Source organism: Mus caroli, unplaced genomic scaffold, assembly GCF_978045245.1.
Source record: "Mus caroli unplaced genomic scaffold, Mus_caroli_1 scaffold_6, whole genome shotgun sequence".
In the NCBI taxonomy this organism is placed as follows: Eukaryota; Metazoa; Chordata; class Mammalia; order Rodentia; family Muridae; genus Mus; species Mus caroli.
Window position 1 is genome coordinate 6,437,842 of NW_028227261.1, and position 22,555 is coordinate 6,460,396.

At 52.9% G+C, this 22,555-nt stretch overlaps 1 protein-coding gene across 4 annotated transcripts in view; it reads left to right on the forward strand.

The window, feature by feature from the left end:
• Spsb1 (splA/ryanodine receptor domain and SOCS box containing 1) overlaps nt 1-3,165 on the forward strand; it is a 57,492-nt gene extending 54,327 nt beyond the window's left edge. For all 4 annotated transcript variants that reach the window (XM_029476586.2, XM_085838568.1, XM_029476587.2 and 1 more), the window contains exon 3: nt 1,109-3,165. In XM_029476586.2, coding sequence (XP_029332446.1) covers nt 1,109-1,236 — 128 coding nt within the window. In that variant the 3' untranslated portion in view covers nt 1,237-3,165. The remainder of the gene's footprint in view (nt 1-1,108) is intronic.
• Nucleotides 3,166-22,555: the final 19,390 nt, after the last annotated feature.

The following is a 22,555-nucleotide window of genomic DNA, read 5'->3' on the forward strand; positions in this document are numbered from 1 at the left end:
CTCCTACCCCAAAGAATCCTGCACGCCATGTTCTCCCAGACATAGAATTCAATCGTCAATGGATTTTTTACTCACTTATTTAGTTATTATTTGGTGATGCGATCTGAACCCAGGGCTTTGCACATGCTAAGCACGCACTCTACTACCCTTAAGGGGATTGTGTTTGCTGTTTAGAGGCATACTGGTGAATATTGAAGAATCAAACAGAAGACTGCACTTTAGCATTAAGGTCAGTCAGTAAAATGCTTGCCTTGCAAGAAGGAGGGAAGGCCCAAGTTCGATCCCTCAGAACACGTGTAAAAAAGCCAGGTGCGATGTGTACACTTGTAAGCCCAGCATTAGGGACACATATCAGAGGCTAGCTAGCCAGAACGGCCCACTTGGTGAATTCCAGGCCGATGGCCTTGTCACGGAACAAACAACAGTATGGTGGTTTGTTTTCCTGAGGAATATGGGCTAAGGTTGTCTGTCCTGTGGCCTCTACATTCACACACATGCATATCCACATATGAACATGTGTATACTTTGTCATTGTCCTCTGCCGTAAAATGAAGGCCAGGACAGTACCTAACAGGATCCTGAAAGTAGAAGCTGGGTGGCATGCAAGGACCGAGCACCCCTGGAAAACCTGCCTAGGGCCCTGTGTCTGGAGTGGGGGAGCACTGAGCTGACTCACTGTCCCAGAGTCATTCATACTCTTTGTCCAGACAGGGCAGAGTATAGCCCCCCAGGGAGACCAGGAGCAGCTCCTGCAGGTTCCAGCAGGGCAAGCCTAGGCGAGTTGTTCACATGCTGTTTCTCAGCTACCCTTTCTGTAAAGGGAAAGAGGACAGCAATGGCCTCCCTGTGTCTACTGCATCACAACTGATCACAGTTGTGAGAGCCATGACTCGGTGTCAGCAGAAGGCTTCTTTGTGGCCCAGGGCTCCTCCTCTGCAGTCGCCACAATTCGGAATTTAACATGCCTTTCACCATTTGCTAGTGATCTGTTTGTTAAACTCCACTTAGATCAGTGTGGTGCTAACCTTGGACGAGTCATAAGTGCTGTCTGTTCAAGATCCCTCTTGACCTTTGCTAAGGTTCTCCTCTCTTCTCCTGCTTTTCCCAGCTGAGCCCCTGCCACTCATGGACCTGTGCCGGCGTTCGGTGCGCCTAGCGCTGGGAAAGGAGCGCCTGGGTGCCATCCCCGCTCTGCCGCTACCTGCCTCCCTCAAAGCCTACCTCCTCTACCAGTGATCCACATCCCAGGACCGCCATACGACAGCCACCTGGTGCCAAGTCACTGAGCCGTTGGGGTCCACCGACCCCTGCGCCTGGGATGGATGCCTACCCTCAGCCATGGGCAGACGTGCCCCCTCAACCTACCAGCTGCCTCTGCTGGGGGGACCTATGCCAACGGACTTCTCCCTTCCCAACACTGGCTGAAGCAGCAGCATCCAGGCCCTTCCCTGAACCAGATGCAGAGAATAAACTATGAGAACCTCTCTCAGGCGCTTTCTGCTCTCAGGTGGAGTGGGCTGCCCCCCACTCCCTGCAGAGAGAGGCTACAGCCACCTGGGGGGTCCTGGGAGGTGAGACTAGCGGGAGGTGCCAGGGTCGAGTCCAAAAGCAGGAATGGCCAGGACCAGGCCACACAGATGAAGCTCAGGATGTCACATACCATGGACACTGAGACAGAACCCCAGGTTGGACCTCCCTTGGGCCAACGAGTGCCAGCTTTAATGTCAGCTGCCGGTGCTCCGTGGCCTGTATTTATTCTTTAAACAGTAGCAAAGGCCATTTATTTATTTCACTTAGAAAGGAAACCTTGGTAGGTGGCTTCCCTCGGTGTGCTCCGTGGCTTTCTTCCACCTCCCTGGAATGTGTGTGCCACACCTGTCCTCGTCCCGGGCCAGGCCTGTCGTGTGCACATGAGCTGGTGTGCACAGATACATGTATGTCGTTGTGTACGACCCCTGACTAGTTTCCAAGTAGCTCTGCGCCAAGCACCAGAGCAGACCCCAAGAGAGGCCCGTGCAAGTCCCCATGTCCCCAGGTCCCGGCTTCTGTTGCCTTGGGCACTCATACACCGGCACACGTGTTTCCATCTCTTGACTTCCATGAGCTTCAAATTTTGCCCCTGATTCTTCTGATATTTCCCATTGACATCCTCCAAAGCTCTAGGCCTGGAGGGCCATTAGGACACATGGAGTGAGTAGGGTCTCCAGCCCCTGGGAAAGCCACTGGCAAGGCAGGATTAGAAAGACCAAGAGCAGGGTGGGGCGCCATGAAAGCCTGTACGCCTCTCAGGCTCAAGACCCCGCCACATACCCCCTCAAGCCTCAGAAGTGGGGTGTAGGGCAGCCCCAGGAGAGGAATGTCGGTCCTAGCAGCACGTACATGGAGCACCCCACACCTGCTCCAGCCCTCTGGCTGTTTCTCTTGCTTTAGAATCAACTCCCTAAATTGGGAATGTAGAGGACTTGCCTAGCCTGCAAGAAGCTCAGGTTCCATCCCTTGCACCAAGGAGAATCAAAGCTCAGGAGGCTGAGGCAGGAGGATTGCTGTCAGTGATGTACAGAGGTCGTGGCTATCCTGGGCTATATTAAACCTTGTCCTTTAAGAAAAAGAAAAGAAATCAACTTCCATAGAATCTGAGTTCTGCTCATTTCTGCACAGGTACAATAGATGACTTTATTTGTTGAAAATGTTTAATATATTTACATATATATATTTGTAAGAATCATTTTAAGCAGCTGCTGTAGGGTACCTTAAAAAAAATCTTCCAGTAGAGTATAAATGTTAAAGCACAGAATTGGTGCCAAGACTAGATAAAGAATGTAAATTATTCTCTTTATATTTTGAGGTTCTTTTCCTTTGGGAGGCCTTTGTCAGGCTGCACAACCTTACTTGTTCTCATTTCGGAGTGGATGGTGTTCAGTGGTATGGATCCCAGCTTGTCACCCCGATCCCAGCTGTACTCCCATGCATGCTGGCGAATTTCCAGGCTCTCCTGTGTCCCCCATACTCTACCACCCCAGGACTCACCACACCTCCCTGACATCCCGTCACCAGCACCGTAAAGCCTTGTGGCATGTATAGTTCTGAAACCCCCGTTCTGTTCTGTTTTATGATGACTCATAACAGTCAGCAACCTAATAAAGGAAAGTTTGTTAAAATATGAAACCATCCGAGTCCTTTCGTGCCCGTGGGGGTGGGGGGAGGGCAGCTAAGCCCTCTTCCATCCAGCCAGTGACACTGCCTACTGTGTGGCTGGCTTGCCGCTCCTTGGCCTGGCCTAAGAGTGGGATGCCAGCCGAAGAGTGTGGGTACCATACTGGAGTACACCTCACACTTGCAGAAAGTGTTATAACCCCAGAAACCCAGTAAATGTAGCCCACTGAGCCCAATAGGACGGGATTCTGAGTGTTGATGAATTTCTCATTGCCTTATTAAAAAGCTTAGTGGGGAGGAGGGGGAAGGGGGGAGGAGGCAGTGATTGGGCTGTAAAGTGGATAAATAATGAATTAATGGGGGAAAGAAAGCTTAGTGTAAGAGTTGGGGAAGATGGCATGTCGCTCAAGCATGGGGACCTCAGTTTGGATCAGAGCACCAGTGTAAAAAGCTGGGAGCAGTGGCATGCATCTGTAATCCCAGTGCTGGGGACAGAGACCAGCAAGTCCCTGCAGGCCAGCCAACCGTGCCAAATCCATGAGCACCAGGTTCAATGAGGAGCCCTGTTTCAAAAACTAAGGTGGAGTGATTGGGGGAAACAGGTGAGGTAAGCCTCTAGCCTCTGCACGCTTGTGTGTGCAAGGGCACACTCACAAGCGCAATGAAAAGGGAAACCTGAATTGACTGTGGACTGGTTAGGATCAGAGCAGCAGTTAGCATGGCTGGTTCTGGCCCTCAGAGTCTAGTCTCTTACTTCCCAGGAGACCTTAGGCTTGTGTCCCTCAAATCAAGAATGCAGCACTATTGAAAGAACCTTGCCTGGGGAGCTCATTCCTCCAGCTGCAGCAGGCAGAGCCCCAGGGGAAGGACAGGAAATTCTGGCTTATTTAGAGGAACAATGAATGACATGGTGAACAGTGAGCTCACACGTCATAACGAGTTCCAGAGAACCACCAAGAGTGTATGCAGCTCATTTGGGGGGGTGGGGGTGGGGGTCTGAAGGACACGCTGGGCTCCGGGGGTGCTGTGAGAAAGTTGCCTGGTCGGGGTCCCAAGCGGAGTAGCTTGGCCCTTTCTGAGAGCCTCTTGACCAGTTTTCCTTAGATCCCTCCATTGTTAAATCAAGTTCCTGCTTTGTGATAGAACTCAGTTGGTAGAGGTCTTGCCTAACATCCAGAAGTCCTGCGCTGGATCCCCCAGGACCATAGATAATCTGGTATGGTTATCTATGGCTCAGCAGGTAAAGGCACTCCCAACCACCTGAGTTTCATCCCTAGGAATGTCCCCACCATCCATATGGTAGAGCAAACTGACTCCCCTAAATTGTCCTCTGATGTCCTAATGCACCATGTGGTGTGTGCACACAAGCACAGGACAATTAAAATTGTAAAAACAAAACTCAGTCTGGTGCGGTGACGTACCCAGAATCTCGGTACTCAGGAGGTAGAGGCAGGAAGAGCGAGTGTTCAGGGTCATCTTAGGCTGGATAGTAATTTAGAGACCGGGCTGGGCTACATGAGACCCTGTCTCCAAAATAAAAAAATGCATTTCACAGCAACCCCACCCCAATAAGTCCAACCAGCATTCCTGGGGCCAGCCCCAGGAACCTACATTTTCTTACATGCCCGCTCCCCAGGTAAGCTTGCTTGAGAGACCTGCCTGGTCTTTGAGCCCATGCGCACTCTGTCTCTCGCAAAGTTGCTAGGTAAAGAGACTCACTTCAGTCTGGTGGCACCTTGACCCAAGAGCTAACACATGGCACCTACAGTCACGCCCAGAGTCTAACACCGGTGGTATAACCTTGGGCAAGACTGTAAAATGGCAGTCACCAATGGAACAAGGGACTGTGAGGCCCCCAGAGCATGCCCGGCATCACGGCGAGGCCCATGGGCCAGCATGCGCTTCAGAGACCAGCTCTTCTGAACGATATCGTTTCCTCCTCTGGAACTTGGCTTCTGAGTACAAACCAAACATTCCTGATCTAAGCTTCGAACTAACTTTTCTTCCCAGGTAGCTTTTCACAAATCAAGGTGGAATCTGGGGGAAGGACCTTTCCACGCCCGTCCCGGATGTAGGCAGAGGAAAGAGGGCAGGTCTAGAGTTATTTTTAGGCAGGAGTTCATGTCTGGGTTGCAGTTGGAACTTGGGCCTCCTTTGAAAGGGTGGCAGGGGAAGAGGGGTCAGGCATGGGGTAGGGGAGGCACCAGAAAAATGAGGGCCTTTGTGCTGCCAGGAGACTTCTGGGGGAGCCGGCCTTTGTGCTGAAGGGAACAGTTTTAATAAAACCATCTGTGCAGACTTGGCCCATCTGGTTGTAATTAATCCCCTGCCTTCAAGCAGGTAACCGGCTCTCTGGCTTGGCCATAGATGGGAAGCTGCCTCCGTCTCCATCCTGGCAGCAGCCTCCCTCCCGCTCCTAGGCGGGATGAGGAATGTGGACTTTGCTGAACCGTAAACTATGCTGGGGAAGCTGGGGAGGGGGCTGAAGACAGAGCAATTCGTTCATGTTCCAGTCCAGACACCCAAACATGGTCGGGTTCCAGCCACAAGGAATATTTGAAATAAATGCACTGCACGGGGCCAGGAGTTTGCTGTGTTTTCTGCATGGGGCCATGGCAACCGGAGAGGAAATCATGAGCCTGGATCAGGCTGAAGGATCAACAAATGATGTCCTGGCCCAGCAAGTCCGAGGAAGCCTCGCATGACTCTCCGAGAGCTTCTCGGGACTCAGCTGCGGGGAGCCAGGACTCAGACTGTCCGTCTTTCTGGTGCACTCAGACCTCACGATCCGCTTCTAGACACAGGTGCTTCGTTATATTTTGTAGACCATAGAAGGTCTGCTTCTGTCACTGGAGAACTGATAATGGTTTTCTGAGCAGAGGGGAAGGGCAGCCACTGGAATCTAGCCGCTCTATGGAAGTGACCATAGTGCTGACCCTAACCCGGGACCTGTCTTCCAGCCCAGGCCTAGCTGCAATCCTTCTGGCAGGTCCTAGCTGGGGACATCAGTTGAAGTCCACAGATGCCCCCTGCATCAGACTCACCTGGGAAACTTAAGGAAAAACCCAAATCCTAGCAAGCTTGCTATGCCAAAATGGAGACTCTGGTGACTGACTGCCCCAGAGTTCCAAGATCCCAGAATTCTGCAAAGAGCCAGGTAGATCCCTCTGCCATTCCCCACGGTTTCCTGGAAACCTACAGGGGGCTAAGAAGGGGCTTCGTAACATCCCTGGTGCAGACACTACCGTGTGACCTGTTTGCTTTGGTCTTAGCACCCACGGAAGCCCAGGAGAGCTGAGGCTAAATTGGCAATGTCAGCACCACCACCCCACACACCCAGGCCTAAAGGTCTTGAGAACTCAGTAGCTGAGTCCACAGGGAAATCCCTTCCTGGAAAGCTGAACCAGGAGGCTGCTGACATTATCAGGTCTCCAAGCCATGGCTCAGGCAAGACCTTTCTATCAGGATTGTCCCCTCAGGAGCTGTCCTTTTATTTGCAATGAAACTGAAATCACATGACATTAAACTCACAATTTTTCAGTGCACACATTGGTGGCTTTTAGCACACTCTCAATACTGGACATTAGCCTCCTTCCTGATCTCAAAGGCTTTATCATCCCCAAAGGAACACATTCGAGAGCGAGCACCCACACACATACCACACCACCACACACATACACCTATAACACACACATATACATACACACAGGCACCACACACACACACCACATATAACACACACCCCACACATGCCACATCACACATACATATATACCATATACATACACCACATACACACATACATTCTCACACATGCACCACACACATATACCACACACATACGACACACATTCATATACTAGACATACATACACCACACACACACACACACACAATCCCTCTCCTATTTTCCCTTGCCCACAGTCCCTGGCAACCACACACCTACTTTCTGCCTCTATGGATTTTCTGTTCAATGGGCTCGTGACACCATGGAGCCTTTTGTATCTGTCTTTTGCTTCCAAATGGCCTGTGAAGAGGGTGTGTCCCTCACATTCTCTTTTATTATTTCTCTTTGTCTCCTTGTCTGTCAGAGAGGGAGAACATTTCCTCTCAGGGTCCTTTCAGGATCCCTAAGCCAGTATCACTAGAGCGCTCAGTGCACATCTAAGTCACAGATGCATGAGAGGCACTCCACAGTTCCAAGCCACCAGAGTCCCTGTGTGTGCGCGCTGAACCCAAAGCTCTTTCCTACGAGGCTTTCAAGGCCATTGCCAAGACCCAGAGGACTCAGTGCTCTGAGAGGAAACCAGATCTAGCTTGTTGTGGTGGTGGTGGTGGTGATGGTCTGGTTTGGTCTGGCCTGGTCTGGCCTGGTCTGGTCTGGTCTGGTCTGGTCTGGTCTGGTCTGGTCTGGTCTTGCCTGGTCTGGTCTGGTCTTGCCTGGTCTGGTCTGGTCTGGTCTGGTCTGGTCTGGTCTGGTCTGGTCTGGCCTGGCCTGGTCTGATCTGGCCTGGTCTGGTCTGGCCTAGTCTGGTCTGGTCTGGGAGCCAAGAGCAACAAGGGGCCAGGTGATAAGCCCTTCCTGGCCTTGCTCAACATCACTGAGAATGCAAGCAGTTCCAGGTTCCAGCCCAGCCCCTCACTCTGTCTTTACACCTGTCTTCTTAGAACACTTGTCATCGGGGGCCCAAGAGAGCTAATCTCAAGTCCTGGACTCAATGGCATCCCCCAGAGAATGTCACATTCTTTTGGGGTTCAGGTCTCAAAACACAGACACATCACTTGAGGCCACCATGCAGCTCTCCACTGCACCTTAAGTTCCTGAGGTGGCTGAGAGGACTTTTCCAACAGAAGGCCGTGAGAGATGCAGCCCAGGCTAGCCCATGGGGGCTGCTGCCACACAGAGTTCTCAGTCATCACTGGTTATGTTGTCCTCTCTCCCTGACCACTTACCTAAAGGCTAGTCCTCCGACACCAGGTTTCTGTGTGCTTGACCCATATTCCCTGGGCGGAACCCAGGGCAGACTCAAGGTCGTAGGTCCAGGATCCAGTTACAAACCTTTTACTGTACACTTCAGTGCATGCTAATATAGATGCTGTCTCCCCTCTGACCTACTATACTATCGCGGTCTAGAAAGGATGAGCACCAATCAGAGAGGTCCCTGGAAACAGAGGTTGAGCCTGAATGAGATATCACATCTGAAGGGTCAAGTTCCCTATGGGACCTCAAGAGGTCTTCTTCCCTCCACCCCACGCCCCACCCTTGTCTGATGGCACAAGGATGCCATGGACCCCTGCAGCTTTTCCTGGAGGGCTGCGTGAATTGGTCCTACAAGGATGTGGAATGTGAATCCCGAGCTACTGGGAGACAGGAGTTGCAGCTGGTGCCATGCCAAACTGGGGTGCCGTGGTCAGTCGGCACAGTCCTCTGTGCGCATGGTTTGATTTACAGGAGGCCGCGAGCAGCTCCAACTGCAGACAGAAAACTATTTGAAGCAGCTGCCAGATGTTGTGTCTGAGCTGGGTTTTACAACTTGCTTACTGGTGAACAGCCACCTCCTGCTGGAGTTCAGCTTGCCCCAGTGGGTTCGGGGCCCTGGCGCCAACCCCACAAGCCTTTCTTCTCAGCTGCCTGAAGGCTCGCTCCTGTTTAGCAGGAATCTTGCTGGGACGTTGAGGGGGAGCCAGGCTGGGGATCCCAGTTTCCAAAGCATCCCACTTTCCTGAGGAGGTCCTGAGGGTCTGACTTCAGGATTTCTCTCAGAAGCTCTAAGAACGCTCTGGAATGTCTGTCTGAGCTCAAGCACTTGGGGTGTGGTCTGAGAGATGTATGTACGAGTATGACTTTTTTGTCTTTCTTGTTCTGTGTCCTGGTCTCTCCCCGCTTTAGCCATCTGACCCCAAAGGCACGGAGGACAAGGGCTGGGACCAAAAGCTCAGCCAAGAGCTTCTAGAAGGTTCCTCACATTGTGCATGAGAGAGGGAGGTACTAGTGAGCACAGCCTGTCTGTGGATGCCGCTGTGTCGAGCCAAGACAGCCCTAAAGGGTGGTCAGGAGTTTCCCTAGCATGAGACTACTGGGGTTCACTGGAAGTTAGAACACGTTTCTAGCCCTCCCTGTGGCAAGGGACTCGGGACTCCAGGCTCATGATCACTTCCTGGGGCTGTGAAGCAGAGCTGAGTGTGACAGGGAAAGGGGCGGGGAGGAGGAAGGAGACGCGTGATTAATCTTGTTGCCTGTGAAAGCATGCCTGTGTCCGTCCAGGAATCCTGGCCATGGGCCGCCAGAGTGGACAGAGTGTTCAGTCCCCTCCTGAAAGCACCAGCGATGTTTTGTCCGCCGGGAAGGAAAACACCCTTTGCCTAAGCTAGAACTTGGCTCTGCCTCCGGGAGACGCCTGGGAGGCCTCCTTCTGAGAGGAGTGTAGTTGAGGACTAGAGGGTTTCGAGAGCCCTGCTTCTCTGAGGTGCCAGGGGTGCCCTCTAGCCTCAGGAGCGCCCCTCTGTGATCTTGCCCAGCTACTCCCCACCCCACCCCCCCTTTTTTTCCTTCTGCAATAAGAAAAAAGAAAAGAAAAATTCCCAATGGTTCATCTCTCTCAAAAACCTGTGTTACCTTCCCAAAAATGATGGCGAAACTTAAGACATTCCCAGGCTGGCCCACATCAGGCACAGTGACCCTGCAGAAGTATAGGGACTCAGGCCCAAGATCATACGTCTGGGGTTTGGACTCAACATTTGTGACTGTGGCCCTGTCAGCTGCCCAGGTACCCTGACTGTACCTTCTGTGATATGGGAATAATAATAACTTTGAACCAAGCTCATGCTGTTACCAAGATCAAAGAAGGCAGTGTGAGTGAGGAGATATGACCGAAAGCCCAAGAAGCCCATGCACACATGCATGCATGCACTCACTCACACACACACACGCACGAGCACACATACACGCACGCCCTAGATCATTACCCATTTATTTACGGGGCAGTGGGAAAGAGCCGACTCCTAGCAATCCCTACTGCTGCCAGACAGCCCCTCCCTCTGGCTCAGCACTTCCTCCTGGGTCCTTAGCAGCCCTCCAGGAAGCTGATGGTCTCTTTGAGCATCCCCCCCCCCCGCCCCCACTTCCTGAAAGGATGGATTTGGCTGCAGGTGTCACTTCCTTTAAGGGAAGCCATGCAGCAGCCCAGCCCAGACTCACCCTGAGAACATGCTGGCCTCCTATGAAGGCTCAGAGGCCAGGGGTCCCGTCAGGATAGCCTATAAAATGTTGCCAAAGACCCCAGACTAATGGAGTCCCATTAGACCCAAACAGGTCTCGGCCCCATTGCCTGTGCCAGACACACGTGGACACTGAATAGAGACCCAGAAAACCTGAGGCTCAACGGGAGGACACGAACCGGCAGACACGGAGCAGGGGCTGCAGGGGAGAATGTGGTGGACTCTCCCAGTCATCCTGGGCAGGGATGCCCTAGAGTCATTGGGAAGGATGAGTAGGAGGGTTCCAGAAAGGAAAATAAGCCCATTTATGTAAGTTTCTAAATACAACTGGTTGTTCTGAGTGGCTCTTTGTAAAATAATAGAGTCCAGGGTTCAATTGGCTTTGTAGTAGACATAGAGGTCATAGTTAGTGATGGTGGTGGTGATGGAGTTGGTGAAGATGATGATGATGGTGGTGATGATGATAGAGATGGAGATGGTGCTGCTGGTGGTGGTGATGTCATCCAAGCACATGTGTCTTGCAGCCCACAGAAAGCTCTGTGAAGAGTCTTAACCCAGACCCTTAGAAGCCCGGGTAGTCTCTGGGGCCCAGTCCATCCAGTTTCTGGCTTTCTGAGATGAACCCCTTCAAAGCAACTCTATTGAGAAAGGCCCTGGATTCCTTCCCTATTCTGCATCTGGTCCTTTTCCACTGGGGGTCCCGGGGCAGTCGTGATTCAGGCCAGCAAGACTGCTGTCACACAGTGGGGCATGGGTTCAGGATAGCAGCACCCCACCGGCTCTCACATGGCCGAGAGCCTGTGGAAAGTTTTTCCTGAAGTGACCCCGTGGGGCTAGAAAAATGGCTCCGTGGATAAAGAACTTGGCTCAAGTCCTCAGCAGTCATGTGAAAAGCCAAGGAAGACTTTGTGTCTGTCACACCAGCCATGGGGCCTACACACAAATGGGGAGAAGAGAGACCTAACACAGCGCTTCTCAGCCTTCCTAACGCTGTGACCCTTTGACACACTTCCTCATGTTGTGCTGACCCCGACCATAAAACTATTTCGTTGCTCCTTCATAACTGTAATTTTGCTACTGCTAGGAATGGTAACATAAATATCTGATACGGGGCCCTAAAGAAGTCTCCACCCACAGGTTGAGAACTGCTGGTCTAGCTTAATCTGTGAGCGCCAGGTTCAGTGAGAGACCCTGTCTCAAAAAAAATAAGGAAGAGATCAGTTGAGGAAGACTCCTGACATCAGCCGCTGGCCAGCACGTGCTCACAAGTTCCTGTTTCTGTGCACACATTCCAATATGTAAACACACATAGAACACATACACAAACACACACAGAGACACACACACACACACACACACAGTCCTAATTTCTCTTCATTCTGGCTCCCAGGTCTGGGAGGCCAAGTTTTCTGCAGACTTGACTCCTGGTTGTTCTAGAAAGCCTGTCCCGGGCAAGGTAATCTCTTCCTCTGCACCTGCGTCTGCACCTGCACTACTTATGATTTGGGCGTGCTCTGTGGCCTCACCGAGGGAGGGCAGCTCTGCAGAGGGGCCACAACAAGCAGGCTGGCCTCCCCAGGGCCACATGACTCCTGTTTTCTCCGTAAACATTGCTCGGTCCAAGACCAGCGAGGACACCTGACCCGGCCGAGGTTACCCTGGTCTTCTGAGCTCTGTGTCAGCTGCCAGCTTATTTTTACGAGCTGTTTAATCTGCTCACTGTCCTCTGTTCCCAGTAGATGAGGACACGCATTCCAGGATGGCCTCGAATGATAACAGCAGCTGTCTAGACAGAGGCTGGCCCCAACACCATCATAAATAAAAGTAGCTTTGTGCTCCAGGCTCTCGTCTGAGCCCAGGGAGGGGCGAGCAGGCCCCTGGTGGGCCGGCTGCCACAGGGCTCACCCAGCTGCTGTCCGCCCCTACCCCACACCCTGGGATCCTAATAGAGTGCCTAAGACCTGCATGAGGGCAGAAAGCAGCCTGCTGGCCCTAGGATGCCCTTGGAGGAATACAGTACTGAACATTGGCCCTTTCTCTGCTCCATCCATCCATGTGATCTGATGGGGTTACTTAGATGGCACACAAGGCAGTCACGTGCTGATCTAACTTTACACTCCAGAGTTAGTGTTCTGCCTGCTGCTCCCCGGGCCCCGGGGCCTCCAGGCACAGCCAGAAGTTTTGGCCTCCTGCTCTCTCCCTTTATTATCTCCTTGCTCCATGGAGCCCGCACTCCCTCCACATGGTGTTCATTCCCTGGTGTGTTTTCTACTTCCTCTCTCAATGCCGACTGAGCCCTGTTTCCACAGAGCCCAGCAAGGCTGAACTCAGGGCTGAGAGGAGCTGGCAGATAGAGGGACCTTGGGATGCCCCATGAATTCAGAGAGCTGGGCATGGCTAACACATCCATCGGGAGCACCAAGAGTGTGCAGAAGCATCCATGGGTGCATTCAGGCCAACGTGGGGGGAGGACATACGAAGGAGGCCACAGGGGAATTAAGCCTCTGGTTCTTCTCTGGGTGTGTGGCATGTTCATTTGGCTTCTCATGGGGGACAGGAAAGCTGTGGAGCACAGTGAGAGATTTACAGAGAACAAAGATGGTTCTTGAATACAATCTGGCTCTTGGGTATGACTGGAGGTAAGGAGACAACCGTGGGCTAGATTCTACAAAGATGTATGTCATTGTGACATGGTATGTACCACGGTGCCCTGTGCACGGGATAGGCCTTATTATCATTACTAGAGACTTGGGGACTAGATCTCAGTGCTGAACACCCCTTCTTTGAAAGGAGCACAGCCCCCCCCCCAGGGGCTTGGCACACCTATGCTAATCTCTCACTCCCAAGCACATAGGTCTTCATAAAGCACAGGTCCTCAGAGACTGGGACCTGGGGACAGCAGAAGGGACAGCGCCCAGATGAGACACACCTACAGTGCACACACTGGTCCTTCCCTGTGCCCTGGCAACAGCCAGCACAGACCTGGAGATTCTTTTGTTTGAAACCTTTGTCAGCCTATTCGATCTAAATGGCCCTGTAGAGCTGAAGGGCCCAGTAAGGAATTCCCAAACCAAGCAGGTCCCTCCCACTCAGCAGAGGTCGCTTTTCCTCCCTCCCCAGATCCCGCCCGCCCGCACACAACCACAGAGGGTCCAAAATCAGGAGAGATGTTGCTGTGCTGGAGATAGAGTAGCAATGACTGGTCTAAGGGGAGAGAGCGTGTAGGATCTTCCTTGGATTCCCCAGATGACTTCTACCCCTGTGACAGGTACTACCGAGCCAGGAGTCCCCTTCCACATCCACGGTAGCCAAGCACCCTTGGTCTACCCCATCCCCAGGAGGCACCCCCATTCTGGCTTCACGGAAGGCAGCAAGTCCTCTGTGCTTTGAACATTTGTTCACATCCCTGACCTTTCAAGGTAGAGAAGAACGTCCGGGAGAGACGGTGGTGGGGATGGGGCCACTGTAGGTCCATTAGAAAAGACAGTGTGGACAGCAGCCATTTCCAGGAACAAGAGAGACAAGGGGCAAGGCTGACGAAGTAACCTAGAGAGGACCAGGGTAGGATGGGACTCCTGTCATGTCATTGGCCATAGCCTTCACCCCCCCCCCAAAACACATCCAAGTCAATCAGGAAGACTGTAAGGAAGAAGGCAGAGAGTTTCCCCCTTGTCTTTTGTTTTGAGATAGGATATCATGTAGCCCAGGCTAGTCTCCAATAGTTAACCTCTGCCGACACAATACACCAGTTCAAGCCGAATTAAAAAGTATATAAAGGCAGGTTTATTGGGGACAGCTCTTGGGAGGGTTCACTGATCTCCCAGGAGGAGGTCTGGGAAATAGCATTCAGGAAGAGAGAAATGCAGAGGGCATGGGGGAAGAATATGTCTGAGTAATATAGTGAAGAGCCCAGCCCCTGGGCTGGAAAGTTCAGGGTAGAGGGCGTGGTATGCCAGCCATGCCCTTTAACAAACAGGTGGACTAAGGGATGCTGGGAAAACCGGGTCTGCTTTGGTATGTTGACTAGGCACCTCGGGCCACTTGTTCATTTGTTCCAGCTCTCTGTACAGAGGATGACGTGACCCCCGATCTCCCTGCCCCCCTCCCCCGATATATTGGAAGTACAAACAAGCACCGCCATGCTCGCTTTGTGCAGTGCTAAGGAGCGACCTGGTGCATCAGGCAAGCACTGTACCAACTGAGCTGCATGCCTAGCCCAAGGACTTACGTTTTACGTGTTTATGATTTGTACAATTGAACTAGAGCAAACATCCATGTGACAGGCATCAGGCAAGGCCAGCGAGGACTTAAGGATGTGTCTGTGCCCCAAGCCTGTGGTAAAGCACCAGGATATACTACCTCAATGCCACTGCAACTCTGAAAGGTTAGACACTTCATTTTACAGAGGAGGAAACTGAGGCAGGGGGGATGGGATGGGGAAGGGAGTGTGCCTCACAGCTGGCAAGGGCGGAGTCAGGATTCCAGACACAGATGGCTCTGATTCCCTGTCGTCGTCTCAGCCTCTCTGTGTCCTGTAGTGCCTGGCACCGAGCTGGCACCAGGCGTGTTTATTCAGTGCATGGCCAGGACAGATCCGAGCCCTCCCCGCCTTGCTCTGAGTGGAGCTTCACTCTGGAGTCTCACGCGGCCGCTTACCAAACAAGAGTCTGTTGAGGATGTGGAGCAAGCAAGGAAGCATTGGGCCAGCCACCCCCGCCTTCAGGGGCCTCTGGCTGGGCAAAGGGAGGCATCTAAAGTCAGAAGCCTGGCTTTGGGGCCATCAGGAGCGGAACAATAGGCAGGGGGTTGCGAATTGGGCACATGGCCCTTCCTGACCATCTTTGGAGCCCTGGGCCAAAGTCTCTCCTCAAAAAGGCAATAGGGAAACAAGGTACCAGACAGAAAAAAAGCAGAGATATGTGAGGATGGGCTAGACCCTGTTCATTCCAGCATTAGATCCTTTGTGAGGGGCCCAAGACACCAGCCAGGTCTGCTAAGAATGGGAGCCATGATCCCTGGAAGGGGGTGGGAGGGTGTCGGGTTGAGGTACCTACCTGGGAGAGGGCAAGAGTGGACTGTCTGAGTATAGCAGCCTGGAGTGTCCTGAATCTGACACAGGACACCAAGAGCATGAACCTTGCCCCCTCCCCACAGCCTCTGGCCACCCTTTCCTTTAGCTCCTCTGGCCAGGGAGGACCCTAGAAGATGAAACCCCCTTGCCTATGTTCCCTCAACACTACAGTTGACCCCAGTAAGTTCTCTTTCCCTGGTAGGACCTATGCAGCCTAGCTATCCCCACTCTCTCCTAAAGTGCGATCCGCTCTCAAGTTTCAATTTGGGGAACTACCTGCCCAGCCTGTGACTATCTGCCGGTGTCTCCCCTATGACCATTGTCAACACCATTGCGAGTGAATCCTGCTTCACAAGGGGAAGCCTGTAGCCGGATGGATTCTGTAGCCCAACCCTCTGGGAGCTATCTCAGTCTCTCTCTGGGAGCTATCTCAGTCTCACCTAGTAGACCTGCTGAGAATGAGCCACAGAGAGAGGGGGCTGGGCCAACTTCAAGCGATCGTTTGCACACCTGCACCCACAGGCACCCCAGACCAGGCCTCCACAGAACTCTTCAACCTATGCCTGCTGAAGCTGGTGGAAACTGGGGCTCTGGCACTCACAACTGCAAGAACCTGGGGTGGCTCAGTCCCCATGTCTCCATACCATAAGCAAAAAGGCTTTTCCTGGGGACCGGAAGAAGGAGGGAGAAGGTTATTGTGTGAGTGAGGCCCGTCAGGAGCACAGCCCTGGAGCACAGCCCTGGGGAGACCTTGGCCAGTCTCAGCCTCCCGATATTAGACAGTAATGCAAACCAAGCCCCTTGGGTTATGGAGATAGCCCCAACCCCTTCCAGGCCTCCGGTTCTCCCGGTTCAGTGGGAAAGAAGAATAGACAGAAACTGAGACTGTGCTCGGTGTTGGCGCTATGTCTTGTCCAACAAAAGAGAGAGGGCGGCTTCAGAACAAGTCAAGGAAGGTTTTCTCACATGCTGTGTATAGGGCAGGGGAGCCTCAGAGAGAAGGCAGCTGGAGCTGGTGATAGCAAAGCCGCCTTCTCCCCGAGTCCCCGCAGGAGAACGGTGGTGACCGAGAGCTGACACCCAGAACAGCATACCCTTCTGCCGGCAGCAGTAACTCCCACTCATAGACTTTGCCGGCTCACAAGGGCCAGCGGTATTCTAGCCTGAACCCCAAATTTCATGTTCACCCAGAGCTCAGAATGTGAGGTCCCTTAGAAGTTGGCTGGCTTGCTCTCTCCACGTGTATGTGGGGAAGTACAGCAGACAAAGTTACATCCAGTGACCTGTGTCCCCACGAAAGGACAACACAGACAGATACGGAGCTAAAGGCCATGTGCCAAAGGAGGCAAAGACGTGAGAGATGCATCTCTGAGTCAAGGAAGGCTGGAGCCACTCCAAATGGGGATATGCCTGGACAGGTCTTCCCAGAGCCTGAGGAAGGCCCTAGACTTACAGACACTTTACGTGAACTGTGAGAGAGTACGTGTGTGTTGTGAGCTCCACGTCTCCTTCCCTCTGGCTCACCTTAAATCTAGCCCGAAGGCAGAGGACATGAAAATCTCTTGGGGTGATCTACACAATACAGACTCTAGACTGGAAACCGGGGAAAGAGAGAGCCAGGTCCTGAGAGAGGAGAGGAAGGCTAGAAGGGACAGCTGTTGTCACAAAGGGCTGCCTACCTAGATGTGCAAGGGAGACCTGCTCTCTGGGGAAAGTTGTCACTCAGTGTGCTCCTGGTGGCCATATTGGCACCTCCGTCCATTTTTCAAATCCCATGCTCGTCTACTAGAGCTCCTCAGAGACCCACCTGCCTGCTCTGCTTCCGAGAAAGTCAAGAAGGAGCAGAGTCCCCATAGCCACTCCCCAGGGAAACAACCCGGGGACACTTGGGTTTGTCACTGCATGTGCTTTCTCTTGATCACCGTGTGTGTGTGTGTGTGTGTGTGTGTGTGTGTGTGTGTGTGTGTGTGTGTGTTTGTGTGTGTGTGTGTGTATCTCTGTGTGTGTGTGTGTATCCGTGTCTGTGTGTCTATGTGTATGTCTGTATTTGTGTGTCTGTGTCTTTGTGTATGTATGTGTGTCTGTGTTAGTATGTATGTGTCTGTGTGTGCATGTGTGTGTCTATATTTGTGTTTCTGTGTGTATGTGTCTGTGTGTGTCTGTGTCTTTGTGTGTATGCATCTGTGTGTTTGTGTGTGTGTGTCTGTGTCTGTGTGTCTGTGTGTCTATGTGTATGTCTGTATTTGTGTGATTGTGTGTCTATGTGTATGTCTGTATTTGTGTGTCTGTGTCTATGTGTATGTATGTGTGTCTGTGTTAGTATGTGTCTGTGTGTGCATGTGTGTGTCTATATTTGTGTTTCTGTGTGTATGTGTCTGTGTGTATGTGTGTTTGTGTCTCTGTGTATATGCATCTGTGTGTGTGTGTGTGTCTGTGTGTGTTTGTGTGTATGTCTGTGTGTTCATCAGTGTGAACACACCCAAGGAAGTCATAGGTAAAGCCCTGCAGCCGTTCCTCAGGACACCACCAGCCACTTTGATATTTTGACACGTGGTCTTTCACCAGCCTGGAACTCAATGCAGCTAGGTGAGCTGGCCAGCCATCCCCAGGGAAGTGTCTCCACACCCCGTCCCCAGCACTGGAATAGAAATGTGACGCATGCAAGCACCCCTCACTTTCTTCTGGATCCTGATCGTTGAACTCAGGTTCCCATGACTACAACTGAGCCACCTCCCGGCCCTGAGTAAGGTAAGGTAAGGTAGGTTGGATTTCTTCAAGAGGAATGTGGAGCCAAGCCAGGTCTAGGGATTCATCTGGACTTAACAGAAGGACAAACAGATGCACTGAAGGCTGGGTAGGTCAAGCACTGGGGATAAAGGCCAACTAAAGTCCCAGGATCTATAGGGATCCTGTCCATCAATCTCTTGACGAACACCCTGGGTGGTCAGATGACAGGTGGGTGGGGCTGTTCCCTTCACAGTGTTAAGTACTCTCCACTTGATGGGGTCCAGGTGCAGGTCTTCCCTTCAGTCTGTGTTCCTCAAGTCCTTAGCCTGGTGTTCCTGGTATGACTTTAATACATCTGTGCGCCCTTATGTTCCTAGTCTAGCGTGACAAGTTTTCAACTGTTTGTTTCTTACTTTTGGATGCTAGCTATCAGTCTGCATCCCAAGTCACTTCTACATGCACAGGGTGCAGAGTTAACCTGTCTGCATTTGCACTGAAAATGCAGCCAAGTGCCCCTTGCAAAACAGGGTCACCCAGGGCAAGGCACAGCCTGGAAGCCACAGAAGGGTCCTTAAAGAACCTAGGTGCTTCTGACGGGAGGCGAGGACACCAGGCAATCCCTTTGAGTTTCCTGTGGCTGCGTGACAACCGACCACAGACACACAATGTGTGACTTCACAGCTCTGGAGGCCAGACGTGGACAGAGGCAGGTACGAGCAGGGTTGACTCACTCTGAAGCCTCAAGGAAGACTATTTTAATTTTCTAGCTTGAAGCAATGCCTCCGTCCCTGGGCTCGCAGCCTCCTGCTCCTTCTTCGAAGCCATCGGCTTTGAAGCATCTTTGCCTCTTCCTTTCTCTGGTTCTCTGCGTGTTATCTCCTCTTCCTGTTTATGTCTCTCTGACATTTCCTGTCTCTCTCATTTTACGTCTCTGTGTCTCTATCATTCTGCCTCTGACTTTCTTGTCTCTGATGCTCCTGTCTGCTTCTTGTGGCAATCCTTTTGGTAACCCCAAACCTGCCTGGGATTCAGGAGGCCCTTAATCCCACCTTCAAAGTCCCTTTGCCCTGTAGAATCATGAAGATGATATAGATGTCTTCACAGAGATGTCAGTCTGCTACAGTGTCCCTGTAACTAATGTCACAGCCAGCCACACATGCTCAAACTGCAGCTCTATCTTACTCAGGGTCAATTTTCAGGCCACCTCCCAGGGCCATTGGGGAATAAGCCTCTTGTTGTTGAGGATGCTCCAGCTGACAAGGTGCCGTACCCAGTCTAGCGGCAAACAGCAAACCCTCCCCAAAAGTCAACAGGGGTGGTGGGGCAGAGGCCCATTAGCCAGACACAAAGAGACCTTGTCATTACAGACCACTCACTGTCCTAGCATCCTCAGAGATCTCCAGAAGGGCGATCAAAGAGAATCAGGGATGCAAGGGAGGCCAGGGATGCAAGGATTTTTGACTCTGTAGAAAATTCAAGGTCATCCCGAGCTACATGAGACTGTGTCAAAATAGTATAGAAGAGAGAAAGGAAGACAGGGGGGAGCAAGTAAAGGATCTGTGGGAGCAAGACAGTGGTCCCTGCACAGAGCTAGCATCTGGGGGCAGGGGGTGGCACACACCCGTGGAGCCTGGCTCTGGGGGTTAGCACAGTCCTGATCGCCTTCCTGGACAGTATGGAAGAGGCGCTAGTGGACAGGGCCAGGCTTGCCAACAGGTCCTGGAATGTTCTCAGGAATTGCCCAGAAGACAAGAGGGAAGGGGCTGTACGTGTGCCTGGCAGTGCTGGCTGTCCCCCAAGGCTAACTGCCATGCTACCTCCTACCCGATTGCAGACAAACCTCACAAAAGCCCTGGGGCCTCACCGAGTCCTGTTGTGTACTGGGCCTCAGTTGATGGAGGCCTCCCCTAAGCTTGGCCACAAGGCTTGACTATACTCACCTCTGAGAAGAGTGGGAGTCTTGCGGACCTGTGAACTGGCTGTCAGCCCTGCAAGCTTCTCCTTGGGGTGGAATGCAGAGCCTCATGCTCTCTCCAGACCTTGATGACCCAGCCACAGGAGAGATTTTATACGCTTCTCAATTAAGCCTGAGAGGTTCAGAGCACCCTTGAACACAGTGCACAAGCCAGGGCCCTCTGATAGCTACTCTGTTGGCACAGGGCCCCTGGCTAAGCCTGCCAGGAACACCCTTGGATAAACCAGGTTTTTCCTGAGTGGAAGTTAGGTTCAGATCCATGTGCCCTGCAGGCCTGAGCAATTGGGCAGGCCATCCGGGTCCCACAGAAAAGGTGGGGGGTTCTGGCCACCAGCCGGGGAGGGGGAAACAGAGAATTCTGAGAAGCTGCCAGGCTTCATCCCACCCTCCTGAGTCACACGGGAATGTTTGAGACCAGAAGGCAGGTGGGTGGGGGTAGGGGCCTTCTCACAGCCCCTTCCAGGGTCACAGTCAGGGCACTGCAGAGGGAGAGCAGGCCAGACCTGTGAGGGATGGCTATGGAGAGGCAAGCGGAGGATACAGCTGCAGCCTCAGGCCAGACACCACTTCCTCCCTTCATGCCCGCCCTCCTTTCCAGAGATGCAGCCCACCGAAGATCTCGTGTTCTGGAAACACTGGCCGATCCCATCCCTTCCAGTAGGGGAAGGATCTGAGGTTCCTGTTCCCAGCTGACCCAGGGAAGCCCAGGGCCTTGACTCACACGCTCCCTTCACTCCCTACCCCTCCCACACCCACTGTCCCACCCCCACCTGCAGCTTCGGGGACACAGCTTCTTCCCTCCTTCCCTCCCCCATGCCCAGCATCAAGCCCAGCATATGCTGGGGCTTAGGAAACACCCATCGTCTCTCCTCAGCATCCCCACACTGAAGACTGCCTCAGCTACTCTGTGCAGCAGCAGACTATGCAGCACACTGCAGAGTAGGAACTAGATCTGTGGGCAGGAGCCGGCTGAGGCAGCTGAACACAGTAGGACCACTTCTTAGTGGGGCCCTGCCCTGCTCCAACCCAGGAAGATGCTAAAGACAACTCCGCTATGATTGACATCTGCCAACCCCAGCTCCACTTCTGAGAAGGATGCTGACCATCATTCTCCCTACCCCACCCCGTCTGCCCTCTACTGCTTCAAATAAGCAGAGCTGTGTTCCTCCAGCTGCCCACTGCACCACTCAGTCCAGCCTGAGGGTGGAGGCCCCAGTCTGTATCTGCTTATAGCGCGCTTCTCCGCTTCTCCTTGCGTCTTGTGTGTGGACGTTCAGCCTCCGAGCTCTGTAAGGAAAAGTCTTGAGGCCAACCCACCAGTCTGGGCCTGTGGGAGAGTACTGCACACCATTCTTGGTGCTGGGAGTCTGGCTGCTGCACGCTGGTATGGCCTTTAAGTTGTAGGAGGGCAACATCAAAGACATCAGGGTGCCCAGCCTGAAGCCCAGATCCTGCCACCTCCGTCTCTGGGTGAGCAGGAGCTGGGATAGGAAGCAGGATGCCAGCTGCTCCCCTCACACCAGGGCTTGCAGATCCAGCAGCTGGGCTTCGTCAGAGATTCCGAGTGAGTCCTCAGCCAGCTCAGCTGTGCGGATGCTCTCCAAGTGGAAAGCTTGGTCCGCACTGGGCCAGAAGATGGTGTGTGTACTGGAATGATCCTGGTCCTCCTGGCCAGAGACACCACAGGTCCAGACCACACCAGCCTCAGGGAATCCGATGGGTAAAAGAGTTGGCTTCACTATCTCAGGCTCCCATAGTAAAGGTTACTCCTTCCTGCCAGAGGGATTCGGGTAGCTCTGATCCAGCTACCTGGCAAATATCCCTGAACCTAGCTCTGTGCGGAGAGTGTAGTGGGTGCGACCAGCCATGGCCCTGCCCTGTAGGATCCTGAGGCGGACAGGTAAAATCAGGCCAAGGCAGCCTGTCTGGGTCAATGGAGCAGAAATCAGGGGGAAAGCCTGGTGGTCAGCTACCTGCAGGAGGGTCCCCGGGGCTGTCCAGGTCAGGCTGACTTTGCCAGGATGCCGAAGAGTTTGGAGGCAGCAGCCAGTCCCAGGCCGTTGGGCTTTTTCATCCCACAGTGCCCTCCTAGTATCTGGTGTGCCGGGCCCGGGAGTACCAGACTTGCTTGGGAAGACTCGGGCTCTGTGCCCTGGAAGACTCAGCTGCACCTGCCTGGCCTTGAGCCACAGGAAGTGACTTGCCTGTGAGGTCCCAGCAGGCAGCATCTCCCAGAAGGCACACAGGAAAGAGCTTGCAAGGTTTATGGCCACTGAAGTCAGGCTAGGTTTGGGGAGGGTGTGAGCCAAGCCTGCTGGTTCTAATTAGAGGACTGGGCTCCTCAAATGGCCAGAGGGGCTAGGGGCTATGCCAGGTTTGCAGAGCAGATGGCAGTGTTTTGTACAGCATCT